We start from the raw sequence: 14,798 nt of genomic DNA, 5'->3' as shown, positions 1-14,798 counted from the left end.
GAGGTAAACTCTTTGTTGTCCCGTCAGGGAGCCAAAGGCTCCTCCGGCCCCCTGGCTCCTCCCCCCAAACCTGTACGTCGAAGGTTGAAGTCTGAAGACGAGCTGAGGCCGGAGGACGAGCAGCACGGTCCACAGAAATCTAACGTCATAGCCGCCGTCCTGGCCACTCAGCCTTCCATTCCCAGGTGGAGAAACTTGCTTTGGTTGAAGACACTTTACAGGGCGTTGTGTTTATCAGCACTTTAGAAAAAGCATATTTCTCTCTTTGCAGGTCAGTTGGAAAGGATAAAAAGGCGATTCAGGCTTCAATCAGAAGGAACAAGGAGACAAACACTGTTTTGGCACGACTTAACAGTGAGCTCCAGCAGCAGCTGAAGGTATGGAAGACATTAGTAGTGTTTTCTAGTTTTAGCAAACAGACTTTGTTCTCCTTTTAACTCCCGCTTTGCTCACACCTGTTTTCTTTTCCCAGGATCTGCTTGAAGAAAGGATATCTCTAGAAGTCCAGCTGGAGCAGCTCAGACCCTTTTCCCATCTTTAACCTACATATGGAGAGCAACTCTACTGTAGTTCATCTGAATCAAGGCTGTGGCCCTCGTTGTGACTCCTCCCTTCCTCCTCTCCTTTTCCTTCCATCAATCCCGGCTTTTCCCGGAGGCTTCAACCTGCCTCAGGGCATTCCGTTAAAAACTGTCACGCTCAATCACACACTGCTCAATCAAAAACCGGACAGACCTGAGGGCACAGTCTTACCAGTTGGAGGGGATCTTAGAAACTGGCACTTTTCACTTTTTGCTAAAGAGAGGCGAAGGTGAGGAGGATGACAGCAAACTGAGAGGCAGAGCGCTCCAGCTCCAAGTTCGCTCTGAAGATAAAACTGCTGGTGTCTTGATTAAATCACTCTCTGAATGACTGAAGGAGAAATGCGGAGTGTATTTGTCATGTTTGTGTGACTGTGCATTTGTGTTCCTGGTGGCTGGCACCAGTATGCTTGACTCGGCTGCACCAAACTCCTGCAGAAAATTTAAAAAGGGGGCGAAACAGTTTTTTTTTTTCTTCTCTTGTGTAAGTGAACTGAGACGACCTATAAAGGTTTTAGACCTTCTAATATCGTCTGATGTCACAAACTCGATAGGTTGGGTCTTGTTTATTACACCGAAATTGACATGGAAGAGTAAAGACGGGCAAATTGTGCTTTAAGTGAGCATTATATGCTAAAACTTAGAAGTTTCTGGTTTATAAAAAAAAGGTTACATTTTTCCTCTTTTCACTTTTTGATCCGTGCTACTACTGTAGTGCTCTGAAGGCATTTCTTGTTTTTGAATCCTCATGAATGGTCTGTTCTGCTGAACATGTGGCACCCATGGCTGTCCATTATTGTGAAATAATCCAAAGAACACAGATTTTATGGGCTTGCAATGGGACACATGAAGACCGAAGGAAGTCTACAGCACAAATCATCCGTCGGTACATTGGTCAATAAGCAAGTAAGGATAAATTTGTCTTTTTCTAAATGGAGTTTGGTGTAGTCGCCTCTCTATTTGTGAAACATACTGGGCTATCTCCAGACAGGAACTTTTGTGTGTTTGTGTGGGGCTTAATGACTAAACCAAGACGGTGAAGGCTTTTTTTTTTTTTTTTTTTTTTTTTTTTGGTGATGCATCCTGTGACATGAACTCAGTCCACCCTTCCTCTCTTACTGCCCCCTTCAAGTCTACATGTAAACATTTGCGTGGTTGATGGCATGATGCAGTGAGTGAAAGTGCCGTGTCTTCTGTTTTTTGTTTTCTACGTGTTACAGTGTTTTGTTTTTTTGGGATCGTCGTGACTGAAGGGTTTCACTTTATGCCAAATGACTGAACTTTCACTCTTCTCTTTCACTTCCGCTCGGGCTGTTTGAAGAAAAATGCACCACCTTTTCTTTCCCTGAAGTTTTCTTCATTTAGTTTCAAACCTAGCTCTGGCTTGACATTTCAGCTTTCTTTCTAATGCTGCGGGGTTTGTTTCTTTTCTTTTTCTTTTTTTTTTCTCTCCCAAACTCTAACTTCACCTTTATGAGTCAAGAACAGACGTTCATATGAAGGGTTTGAAGATATTCCAGCTGTTTGATTGCAGGAAGCGGCGTTTATGAAGAATACATTTGTTGCTGATTGGGGAGTTTGCCTGTGATTTCTCTTCAGCAAACATGTGCACAGATCCAAACTGATGCAGCAGGTAGTGATTTTTGATGATTTAAAAAAAAGAGAAAACAACAACAACAAAACAGCTGTTTTCCAATCGGGCAGTCAGCACTATGCAATGGGCGATACATCCTCACAGACCAACTATACCTAAGTGTTTGTCCGATGATAGTAGCAACCATGTGAACAGTATACTCTGGTTTTTGTATCGTAGCTCTTCCAGAACATCATCTACTGTATGTTTGTGATGTATTTTTGCCTTTTTGTTGTGTTTTTTTTTTTTTTTTTTTTTTTTGGGGTGGTACTGATGAGCAGTCCACTTCCCCGGGCTCCTGGCTCCAGAGGGAAGTAAACTCCAGATCAGTGTTGTATCAGGGCAGTTTCACCTGAAATCTGTGGGTGTAGATGAAGCTTAACAGGAGACCAGTCAACAGAGTGGGAGACCTGAATGTCCCAACTGCACTTTGAACTGAATCCCCACCTCCCCCCCCCCCTTGTTCCCTCACAATTTCTTTTATTTGTTGTCTCTCTTTGCTTACTTTTAATCTGCATGTTGTCTTTCACGTGTATTTAAAAAGAAGATGCTTTAAGATGAAAAAAATGATGAACCACTTATTTCTCATGTTTTTTTTTTTTGTTGTTTTTTTTTGTGCCAGTGTCATAAAATGCCCCATTTTTGGTCAATGAATTTTTCTTTTATTAATGATCTATCCCTGTGTTGTTTTTTTGTTTGTTTGTTTTTGTTTTTTTTTTTTGGTGAAGCATCAGTCTTCTTCTAAAGCCTTACTCCCCCCGACGGCGTTCAGGTTTCCACAGCGGCTGACTGACCTCTTCCTTGTTGTATCAAGGCTCGCCTTCTTTTTTTTTTTTGCTGTTGAGGACGATGATGTAATTGGTGCGTGTGTGTGTGTGTGTGTGTGTGTGCGTGCGTGCGCATGTTGTTTCCAGACCTGGAACTAGTACCATTTAAAACCCTGTTAAACACCTTCAAGTGGGATTGATTTTATTTTTGCTAGCACAACAGCTCCCTCATCATCCTTTAACCCAAAAGGCAATCCAGGCAGGCAGAAGCAATCAGTCGGTAATGAAGTCTTTGATGGGATTTTGAATGCTATTCGCTCCCAGATCTGTGTTGTATATTGTATATGATACACACTTTTGGACTCATATGTAAATTTGCATTAATTGCTGACTAACAGCGAAAGAATATTCTATTTAATTCCTTCTCTCTTGGCTGTGGGAACCCTAGATGTTTAACTGCATGGATGTACTGTATCTCTGCAGATTCAACTAGCAGCTGTGTGATTTTTACACAAAAATAAAAAACGGCACAATATTTTAAAAACTGCTCTCTTTACTCACTAATTTATCTGGAAATGGTTAAAAGGTCCTTTAATTGGGGAATAAGTATCATTTATCTTCTAATCTGTACCTCCAGCAAGAAAATGTACCCAGTCACCAAACAACAGTCGTCTCAAACTCTTTATGACCATGCTGGTGGACTTCAGTGGACTTCCCCAGTTAGCCAGCAGGGATGTACATCTGACAATTGTGTCGAAAGTATGTGACGAAATCATGTCTGTGGAGTAAAATCAAGATGTTCATTTACTTGAAATTTATCACCCCATGGTTTAATGGTGTTGGGAAGAAAGTGGGTTCCATAGTGTAGCCGTTTTTATATATTTGCCTAACAAGAAATTTTGATTTTGGTCCGCATCACTTGTTTTAAACTTCCGACGATAAAGTATGATCACAGCAAGACTGTAAGATGGATGCTTATCTAACAGGGTTATGGAGAGTGGAGCCCATCCCAGCTGTCACAGGGGGAGAGGAGGGGTACACCAAACCTATCGCAGAAACCATTCACACTCTTACATCCACAGGAACACAATGCTAAGCACTGATGCACTACGCCACCCCAGTTACTCCAAAAAATATAAAAGCAGATTTTTTGTTAATTATCTGGTTTAGTTCAACTTTGATCTGTGAGGTAGTTTGTTGTAGTCTGTTCACCGGAGCCGTTGATCAATTTCTTATAAGTAAAACACAAACTCGGAATAAGAGTACACAGGGAAGTGGAATAGGTTAGAGCAGGTTTTATTCAGTTTCTACATATTGCTTCATTTCTAGGCTGTTTTACTGAGCGGCTCAAAGCAATCCTGAACTTCCCAGCTTTGGTCGACGATTTTAATTAAAGCCAATAAATCGCTTTCACCAACTCGATACAGGAAGTATCTGAGCTCTGCAAAAGCAACGATCAAGCCATTAAAGTTACTTCAGTGCTCCAGTTTTCTTCAAATCTTTGCAACCATTCAAAACTTGGTACAATCTTTAATGGAAAAACAATCTTTTTAATCACGTGTGACTGCGGCTGAATGCAAAAAGAATACATTTCAAATCCCACAAAAATAAAACTGCACAAAAAAAGTTGCCTAGTGCCCCCCCCCCGTTAAAGATGCCCATGTTGCCTGTAATACAAGGGCGTTTGTTGGAAGTACTATACACATGAGCGGAGCTGTTATCTACTAAATATCTTCTCTTACAGCAGGACTAATGTAACAATATAAACCTCTGAGGTTAAACTGTGTCGTTTGCAAAAGCAGGACTTGAAGAGGAACATTAGGTTAGCGTCAGGGTTTCAGGTGTGTTTTGATGAATCCAGAACATTCTGTGGTCAGAAGACGATGCAGGTTCAGGAGTAAATCCAGCTTATTTGACGACACTGTGGAAGAAGAAACAACAGAGATGGAGATCAGAATCTATCACTGATCTGTGAACTCTTATCCACAGGCTGTTAACTGTCACGGAGGGCATTAAATCAATGTCACAAGTCAAAGTAGCAGTGCTGGGTTAGGAAAAAGGAAATTAATAAAAATCAATCTTTTTGAATCCTAGTCCTCTTCCTAACATTTTTAAATAATCCTTTAATTGATGATTTTCTGCCTGCTGCAGTCCTCTCTGACACTCACACACTGGTTTCCTTGTAGCGATCCAGAGCTTCCTGAGCTACCACCTCAGAGAACTTGGGGTCGTTCCAGGGGATTTCGCCCGGCACGGTGAAGTTCATGGGTGGTGAGTCGAAGAGCTTCACGCTCACTTTGGTTTCTCCAGGCTCCTCCTCCCCATCAACCTTCTTCTCAGAGTCCTTGCACATCACCTGTAGCATAAGGAGGTGGGGGTTTTAGCTTTTCAGGGGGTTTCTGTAAGTTGCAGCTGAAACAAATGATTAAAATGACTGATGATAAAGAGAAAAATCGTTTCTGGATCTTTCAGAAGTTGGATAATTTTGCAGGATTTGGTGTTTTTCTTTGTCTTGTAATAGCTGTGGGCAGATACTGGTACTTAGACACCTAACATGAGTTTTTCAGGTGATAAAAATAGAAGTGTTGAAAAGCACAACTATATCTAGATAACAAATTACAACCATAATATTGCATATTTTAAATTAAGGTCAAATGAAGCAACAGTTCTTACCGCCTGAACACTGAAGATGCCATTGCTAGTGTTGTTTGCGAGAGAAGACACCCAGCCGAACTGCCTGTTGAACAAATCCAAGATGGAGGAGGTGTTGAACATTTGCTCTTCGAACCTCTTCAGGAGGGAGTTGTACTGCTGGGTGAAACGCTCGGCCAAGGCCAGAGCCTCCTCCAGCTCCTCCTTCAGGGGGCCCTCCAGAGGTTTCTTCCCAGAGCAGTCTGTGAGGGAAAAACATCATCGTGGAGCTTGAGTAAAGTTGGAAAATCACTTAACTGCTACATCAGGCTTAAATTAATTAGATAAATGCTGACCCCACCCCCCCTTTTTTTAAAAATTCAACCACTAAATGCAGTCTCCTAGTTTGGCACATCTGTTTCTACCTTCTACTTTCCAAAAAGTCCATTAAAAGTAAAGTAAACAATGAGATAAAATACTACTCTGTGCTTGCTGTAATTGAGGAAGAAAGGCAAACTTATCCTTACAAGTACTACACACAAGATGGGGAGTGAGTCATCTCTAAGGCATTAACTCCAAAGCATTGTCACGCATACATGTTTCAATTTCAGAATATTCTGTCTATATTCTGCAGTTATGCTATAGGCAAGCAGACCCGCTGATATTTAGCACCTGTGACTATTATATATATATATATGCAAGACTGCACATAATGTGTAGGTATGAATGCACTTGTATGTGCATATGGGCCAGTGGTAGGTCACTGGTAAGTTGGATGAATATTGCTATCATTGCTATCAGCAGACAGGAAAGAGGGGTAGGATCAAATAAGTTTATGTCTTCCTGCTTCTTTTTGAGCATAAATTTGAGTTACTTCTGCATCAGATTTTTTTTTTTTTTTGCTGAATGCTCATATATTCTTTATTCTTTTAAATGTTTGAAATAAACGTAGCTAATTTTGTCCAAACAATTGAGCTACATGACGTTTCTTACCCTCACTATTGCAACAGTTACTACGATATTTCAACATAAGGCAAAACGTTCAACCTGCTGGTTGTGGTAAAACTCCTTAACAGGTAACGGTTATTCATCCTCTGCGATCCTACATCTGTACATTCAAGTTTTGTTGGTCTCAATCTCAGATATGCCACATAGACAAACACCTAACCTGCTTGGTCATGGAAACTCATGCTACGAAGCCCCGGGTGCACAGTTTATGTGCTGATATTGATGCCAGAGGAGGATTGGAGCTCTGCCTTATTTGCCTCAGCACTTAGCGACCCTGTTCTATAACTTTGTGGTTGAGTTGCTTTGGTTCCTAAACTCTTCCACTTTGCATTATTACCACCTACAGTTGATAATGGAAAATCTGGGGGCAAAGTCATTTCCCGAACTGATTTGTTGCAGTAGTGGCATCCAATAATAGCACCACACTCATAAATTGAACGAGGTCTTCAGAATGAGCCGTTCATTCACAGACTGCATGACTAACTGTTTTACTTTATACAATGTAGCAATGGGACTGAAAAACACCTGAATTACAAGAATAAGAGACACTGCAGACCGTTACGTCTGTCCAGACCGGAGTATTTTAGTTTGGACAACCGTACATAGAGCCTTGATATTATGCTACTGATTTAAAAATGAAAAACAGGGAAACAAAGAGTTCCAGCTGCTTTTCATTGTTTAAAATTGAAACTATAATTTATAGCTAGTTCAGATCAACTAGCTGACGGATCCCTCTGAGCGCAAAAACAAAACAAAGCTCTTTGTATTTTCCGAGAGTCTATAAATAGATGCTTTTGTGTCAGAGCCCAGTGCTGTCCTGTCGTTTAATGGAAGAGTAACAATAGCATCATCAACACAAAGGAAGAGATCACATGATTAAATTACACTCTCTTTATAAATATTAATTGTGCTGCTCTAATCAAGACATCCCTGGATCATTATTCAGGTCTCAGTGCCTGGCTTCCTGCCAGTCGAATTTGGATGAAAGGCAGTTTGAAGAGGCCCTCATAGCTGTTAAATGGCTTCTTATATAATTTTTTTTAAATAATGAAGGATGATGTTTTAATTTATTTTGGTAATATTTCCCATATGCTCCATCTTAACTATTTTTACTCCTGTATCCATGTTATCAGGGGGAATAAAAGGTATTAGTCAATGAACGAGACACCATCTTACCAATGTGCTGGATTTCTTTGCACTTCTGACACTCGTCGCGGAACTTGAAGCAGCCGGCTGAGTTGCGACGGATCTCTCTGCAGGTCATCCTGCCGTTACCGTAAGGTTTGGTGATGATCACGTCCTCATTTACGTTACCATCTGTGTGAATGACACAAACGCGCGTTATGAATGTTTCATGTGAAAATAAAACCCAACAGTGATGTGCCTCTGCACATGAATTTAATTTTTCTTGTCTGAATGTCACTATTGGTCATGTGACTCCACAGAAATCAGAGGAGATTTGCTTTTTATTTAAGCTAAACCAATTATTACCTAGTAAGTTATTTACCAGCCAATGCAGCAATGCCGTTTACAGCTGCATAGGTATATATTACATCTAAGTTATAGCCACAAAACCTTCATTATGCATTTTCAATATCATCATTTTGACAAAAAAACGCCTAACAACATACTAAAATCACAGACCAAACGGTACTCTAATGGCATTAATACAATTTTATGTTTATGGTCTCAAGCTATTACTTGAGACTATAGTCTGATCACGAACCTGTTCACTGAGATCAAAGATCAAGTAAATGGTGGATATATAGTCACTAAAGGCTTCTATATACCCTGACTACCTTTTGCAACCAGATGAGTTGAACCCCCCCTGCTGGTCATTACAAAGAATGCAACTTAAGGGTCCACAAGCGACGTCCACATTTTATAGACAGTCTGTAGTTAGACTTAAAAGCTCTCAGCACACATTACTTTCATTAAAACGAGGGGTTTTTGAGTTTACAGCATGTGTGATTCTGCAGCCGATAGCTCTCTAGATACTTTCTGAATAAAAACATTAAACCCGACAGAAAAACCGACCCTCATTGGGAACAGTGTCACTGTCCATGTCCATCATGGAGCCCATGGAACTGAAGAAGTTCCGGCTCATTCCCATCATAGGGGAGAACAAGTTCTGGAAGCCGTGGAAAGGATCGTGGAACAGAGAGCGGATGCTTCTGCCGCGGCGAGCGTACGGTGACAGGAAGTTAGGCAAATAGATCGCAGGAGGGCTGTAGTGCACATAATCGGCCACCTGAAAACAACAAATACAGAGACCGAGCTGATGCTGGTACTGATGTAGTGAGTGAGTGTGTTTGCTGTATACTTATTCAAAGAGGAAGTGGTGCTTAAAGATTTATTCTGCACATAAACAAGCAAAGGTAAACCGTACCTTCATGCTATCTGTGAATATGTTGTCCACGCCGTCGGCCATCTCTGTGTATTTTTCCTCCAGGTTCTTGAACTCTCTGTTCTGCCGTTGTCCTTCTTGCTCCAGGATGTCGATCTTCTCTCCATTGATCCAGATGGAGAAAGGAGATGTTCTATTCAGAACCTCCTCCAGCTGCAGACCGAAGGAGCAGGTTTCATTTCAAATCAAACTTAAAATGTCTTTCATGGCTTAATATTTCAGGGGAGAGAAGAAGAATGATGAAGGGGAAAGGATGAAATATGCATAGTGTTGCATCTCCTTTAGTGTCTGACCTGACGTCCCACCAGTCCAGATCCGCTGCTGCAGGTTCGGGAGTAGTATTTCACACAGGTGTTCTTCAGACAAGGCTTGCACTCCTCCCACAGAGCCTTCATGGTCTCGTTACAAACCTCCTCCTCCTTCTCCAGCTCGGCCTCCATCTCCTGAGCTGTACGCATCGCTTCCTATACATTAAAACATCCAACTTTATTCTGGCCCCATCTTTGGTAATAATTATCTCGTCCTTTTGTGTTAAATGTGAGAATCGTCAGTTTAGAGTTACACGTGTAGAAAATTTTCTGCAGTAAATTCTCTCAGGAAATATGTAAGTTCTTATCTGCAGCAGGGATAGATTTAAGTGAAAAAAGAGAACACTTTCTCGCTGTTAAACATTTAAAAACAAAGTCTAAACCACTGGAACATTAAAAAATTACTTTTCTGTGTGTTGTGGCCCAAAAAACCCAAATCACTAGACATCTTTACTTTACTATTTCCCTAGAGCATCGTCAACAAAGGTACTGTTAAAACATATAGTGCTTAATATTAGTGCTACCTCTTTCTTCTGCTCGGTTTTCTCCAGATCATCCAAAAACCTCTTGTGCTCCTCTGAAGATTTCTGCATCACACTCTTCATTTCCTTCACTCCATTGATGGCATTTTCAATTTGTCTGTCCAGATACTTTTCTCCCTGAATGGAAATCTCTGTAAACCACAAACAACACGCAGAAAATGTTAACTTCCATAAAATGGCCTTGAATGTTACTGATATTACATGATATCTGTTCTGTTTGTTCTGCTCACTGTCAACTTCTGCTCAGGCGATTATTTTATTCTACATATCCTAAGCGATCCAGTATGTAGAATCACAGCACAAATGTAACACAGACCTGAACATTTATGCATTATCTTTTAATAATAAATTTAGAATTTAGTCATTAAATTAACCTCAGCACCCTGTCTGTCATCCACAGACTCCAGAGTCTGTAGAGTCCCAGCTGCAGTGTATTTTATCATCCTGGAGGAACCAAAAGACATTTGAAGGGCAGACTAACAGACCACAAATGTGCTCATGCAGATAGAATATCAACTACCCTGTGTCTAGACACAACACGGACCTCCATAACAGTAATGCATGCATATTACAAGCTCTTGGCATTGCACAAATCACAGAAATTTGACAGACAAGGAGATCTGCATGAATACTAAGTATCCAGGCCTAATTGAGGGGCCTAGATTTTATCGGTTATTGTTAACACCTTTGTTTGTTTATCTATTTCCTTTAACTATTTTTTTAATCTTTTATGCTGCTCTTTGACTCAACTTTAACAAATATGCTTGAAAAAAATGACATCATTTTCAATACCTTTAGTTTTATAGCACTAATGGAAGATTCCTATTAGTGGAATACCATGAAAAGAAATCTGTTGCCCTATTAAAAACAATTTATCTAGATAACCCTAACATTACTTCCGTAACTACCAAGTTGTTAACGTCATCAGATCAATCCTTTTGTGTGAACTGGCCCTTTAAACCCTTTTTTCCACACCCTGCAAACTTACGGTTAAGATCTTCTTTTGTCGGAGGAAGGATACAGCTGGCTGAGGCCACCAGAAGAGCCACCAAGGCCAAAGACTCTTTCGAGCCTTTCCTCTTCATCATCATCATCATCATTAGCATCCTCTCTGACTCTTACAGGGCCAGCAGGTAATGATGTGAATATGATGCCAAAGACCTGGAATGTAAATCAAACACACTTTCAGTCCAAACTGACTCTGGACTGTGAAAAATGTCATTGCACACACCTCTTATCTCCACCAGAGGGCGATGGAAGCTGGAGAAAAAGCAGGTGGGGAGCTACGCAGTAAAAAATCATCACGTTTGCTCAGCGGTTTTGTGCCCTTACATGGCAACAGCTAAAAATAACCAATCAATAAGACTAAATAATTCAAACTGATGAACATCTTATTCGTCCCCAGTTTCAATCATTAAAGGATGTTATGAGTTCAGATCAGTGTTCTCCTGCGGCAATGACCAAAGTGCCTTTCAGAGGCATTATATAATAGAACAGCAGGCTCTTTCTCTGTTTACCCATTTCTTCTCTGACGTGTGCTTGGTCAGCTGCCCGTTCACCCAACAATGACATATTCAGCAGAGGATGTCTGTGGTGTATGACCCCCCGCTCACGCTGACATGAGGCGGACAAAGACAGAGAAGTTCATCAGTCAGTTGGACCAGGCTTCTCTCCTCTCTGTGCAGCTTTTCCCCAAGCAGCATAAATAATCTCTCCCATGTGGGAGTCTAATCTCTGCTGATTATTCCTGCAGTCAGCAATAATCCTTATTTTCTCTAAAAACACATGGCCATGCAGCAGTCTAGCTGAACTTTGCTGATTCACTGAGTTTTTCTGAAGCCTTCTGGAGATTAGTATTTATCAGGATTAGCTCAGTGTTTAACCATCCATAATAACCAAAATTACACACTTACACAATTACACACCATTAGATAATGTGCGTGCTTACTTGACACAAAACATAACAGAAAGGAAAAAAAATCTACTTAGAAGACTTTTTTTTAAAGGATATTTTTGTTTTGTTTGCAGAACTTGGCGCACACAGTGGAAAGGCTGCCCACTTCTATGGTGATTAAACCGGACGTAGCTTTTGCTGTGGATCAAATTTGGCAGAATTACGACTAAGAATTTTTCAAGACTCTTATGAAACTCTTCATGCTGATTTAGAGTTTTGATTGAGCAAAAGGGTAGCCATGCAGATGTTTTCAGGCTTAAAGAGCTAACTGATCGCATAAAAAGCAGACATTGTTTAATATGAAAGTATACTGAAAACATTTAAGGAAGGATTCGTTGGTTTCCAAAAATCAGGAAAATCACTGATGTAGAGGATAGCCAATGTCTTCCACAAGATTTGTGAATGGGCAAATCTGTCATGTTGAGACAAGATGAACATCTTTTTCTTTCTTCTAAACTGCTGGAAATAAGATTCAGCCAACGACGCATTTACCCCTCTAGTCCTGTTCTTAATGAGTGTGTCTTCATGCAGACACACTGCAAGCTCCAGGTACTTCAGGTGAAGCAAAGCGTTTGCACACCCAGTATAAAAGCACAGGTCTTAGGAGTGTCTTGCTCATCTTCTACAGTGTGTTTTTGTTTGCAGTCGCTCGCCCACAATCTCCTCCTGTTTCTATGGAAACAAGCAGAGTACAGTATGCATACAAATCTGCTGCAACACCCCAAAAATGGTCAAGAACTTTTGCATTATTTGGTAGTTGATCTGTTTATATTTCCTGTTCCCTTTATTTATTCAACCCTGTCCTACTGAATGTATTCAATCTTCCCATTGAAAGAGGGCCATTCATACCCATGACTCTGCATGGGTTCAGTCAAATAAGAATATTTAAGATGACCTGCAGATCAGCTTACACACTCTTCCCCAGAATCAGTATGAAAGCTTTGCTATCTTTGGAAACTTTTTAGGTCTGCTTGCACTATGTGATTAAATGCCCACAGCGAATTAATAATTACTAATCAGAAAAGGTTTACGCCATCTTAAAATAGTTTAAATTTAGATTGTTTGTGTCCATTGTCTGTGTTCTTGTTACAGTACACAGTATAGTCTTAAATCAGCGCTGATGTAACCTTCCTGGATATTTTTTTTCAGTCCTTCAAAAACTGCAAAATGTCATCAGCTGTTCTAAATCCAGCAGGGCTGGACTGGACGTCCACCTGGGAGCAGAAAAAAGGTCCCACTTTCTGCTGCTTATATGAACTTTCTGAGTTTTTAAACATACAGCAAACACAGAGAGGTCATTATCCACATAATACTAAATGTCTTGCTTAATTAGAGCATGCCAGGAACTAGAAGGTTTGTAAACGCTATTTCCAATCCAGCCTTTTGTAATGAGAGAAAAAACTAACGAGTAAGGCCAGATGTTCAGTGAGGGGAAAGAATGAGCAATGCTGACATGAAAAGCACAGAAAAAACAGTGAGAGAGAGAGAGAGATGGAGAGAAAGTTAGGCAAATAAAAAGTATTAACAATGCACGGGCCCAGTTGTGTTAAATGCTGAACAACAGCTGCAAGGATCCTGGTTACACAACTGAAACACCAACACTCCTCCTCTCCAGATGTTCCTCTAGAAAGTTCAGCATTACCAGTATGACATCAACATCTGCTCAGTCTCCCACACGTCACCTTTATTTTCTGGAAGTATTTATTTACCGTTGTAAATATTTTATTTGACACTTAGATTACTATTAAAAGACATTTAGTACTGAGAAATGAAATCTTGGCTGCTGAAGAGTAATTTTGTTCATTTTTAAAGCAAACCTCTGCCACTTTAAGCATCGGGAACACAACAAATGTGTTTGTCTGATGTTGTAGTTTATGTTTATAAAATCAGAAAAATACAAAATGTCTTGCTAATTTTGTTTTTTGCATTTTGTTATTGTAACATTTATCTCATACAAATTACACTTTACACTCTAAAATAGCTTACATTACCATAACTTTGTATTTATGACGTTGTTGCCCTACAGTATACTGCTGCACAACTATTCGCACATTTCACTTATAAAGTTTAATATTTTGCAATGATTTAATTAAATTTCTTTCATTTTATTCTACTATTTCTTTATTAAACTAGTGTTACAGTGACAGTGAAATTACCCAGGTATTTCTAAAATATCTTGCCTGATAGATTTGCTCCTTTTGCTTCTGTCCCCCCATTAATGACTTTCCTGGTGCTTAAATAAGAAGAAAAAAATGGACTAATCTGTCAAAAATGGGACACTGGCCTCATTATTTAAAGTGTTTGGGGACTTCTTCACCCATAGGACTTAACTGTCCTATAGGCATGAAGGAGTCAGGGCTATTTCTATTTATAAACCAGAAAATGTAACAATAATAATAAAGATCCAGCAATGCTTTAATAGTTTAACATTTTAAAACCTGCAAACATGCATGTGATTACAGATTTATAATTTAGTTTCACGTTTTTATTATTATTTACGCACCAAGCACTGCGTAAAATGCTGAAGCGTGTTATTGAAGTAAACCACAGCGGGACGTCATCCCCCCTAATCCAGTTGTTTTGATCCAGAGATGGAGGTCACACCCATGAGTAAGCAATTTAAACAGCAATCACCTTCAGTCAGCACGACCGCATGAAAGGGAATAACACGACCTGGTTTTAATTAATAAGTTAGAAGTGATTTTTACAGTCTGACGTTTTATCTGCAAAACCTGCAAAAATGCAAACAAGGTCTGTTCTGTTTTGTTTAAATATGTTATAGCTTATATAAAAATGTAACCACCACAGTCTGCACACAAAAACACCGACCTGCAAAAAGCAAAGCTCCTCTGACTCACCTCTGTTTGTTTCCTGAGACTCCAGCTCGTCCGAAGCTGCCCCAGGCTCGCTGCTGCTCTTATTTATACCAGCGGATAACGGGGACGGTGCAGACATGTGATTCACTGA

The 14,798-nt window shown here is 40.1% G+C and overlaps 2 protein-coding genes across 4 annotated transcripts in view; one reads left to right on the top strand and one right to left on the bottom strand.

The window, feature by feature from the left end:
* Positions 1–4,634, top strand: part of reps1 (RALBP1 associated Eps domain containing 1) — a 21,757-nt gene extending 17,123 nt beyond the window's left edge. Inside the window, exons 17-19 of the mRNA XM_084952697.1 lie at positions 28–185; positions 272–377; positions 473–4,634. Coding sequence (XP_084808823.1) covers positions 28–185; positions 272–377; positions 473–541 — 333 coding nt within the window. The 3' untranslated portion in view covers positions 542–4,634. The remainder of the gene's footprint in view (positions 1–27; positions 186–271; positions 378–472) is intronic.
* clu (clusterin) lies at positions 4,262–14,798 on the bottom strand. 3 transcript variants are annotated; one of them, XM_084952700.1, is made up of 11 exons: positions 14,690–14,784; positions 14,335–14,465; positions 10,866–11,038; positions 9,860–10,008; positions 9,321–9,491; positions 9,010–9,180; positions 8,658–8,871; positions 7,797–7,937; positions 5,655–5,875; positions 5,150–5,337; positions 4,262–4,902 (listed from the first exon to the last, which is right to left on the bottom strand). In XM_084952700.1, exons 3-11 carry the CDS (start codon positions 10,981–10,983, stop codon positions 4,890–4,892), a joined length of 1,386 nt encoding a protein of 461 aa, XP_084808826.1. In that variant the 5' UTR covers positions 10,984–11,038; positions 14,335–14,465; positions 14,690–14,784; the 3' UTR covers positions 4,262–4,889. The 3 variants fall into 3 exon arrangements, with proteins under 3 accessions (XP_084808826.1, XP_084808824.1, XP_084808827.1); XM_084952698.1 differs by lacking the exon at positions 14,335–14,465 and having other exon boundaries at positions 14,690–14,798; XM_084952701.1 differs by lacking the exons at positions 4,262–4,902; positions 14,335–14,465 and having other exon boundaries at positions 5,146–5,337; positions 14,690–14,798.

The sequence above is a fragment of the Perissodus microlepis genome, chromosome 15 (assembly GCF_051167445.1).
Source record: "Perissodus microlepis isolate ML-2025 ecotype Zambia chromosome 15, ASM5116744v1, whole genome shotgun sequence".
NCBI classification, from domain to species: Eukaryota; Metazoa; Chordata; class Actinopteri; order Cichliformes; family Cichlidae; genus Perissodus; species Perissodus microlepis.
The sequence above is the reverse complement of the archived record's forward strand: the minus strand, read 5'-3'. Positions and strand labels throughout refer to the sequence as shown.

What these genes read in the sequence shown, in the direction of transcription:
- clu (XM_084952698.1), bottom strand. Translation starts at nt 10,983, where the DNA reads ATGCTAATGATGATGATGATGATGAAGAGGAAAGGCTCGAAAGAGTCT. An exon ending in CTGGACTGGTGGGACGTCAG is followed by an intron (nt 9,181 to 9,320) that starts GTCAGACACTAA and finishes TTCGGTCTGCAG; the next exon opens with CTGGAGGAGGTTCTGAATAG. An exon ending in TGACACTGTTCCCAATGAGG is followed by an intron (nt 7,938 to 8,657) that starts GTCGGTTTTTCT and finishes TCATTCACACAG; the next exon opens with ATGGTAACGTAAATGAGGAC.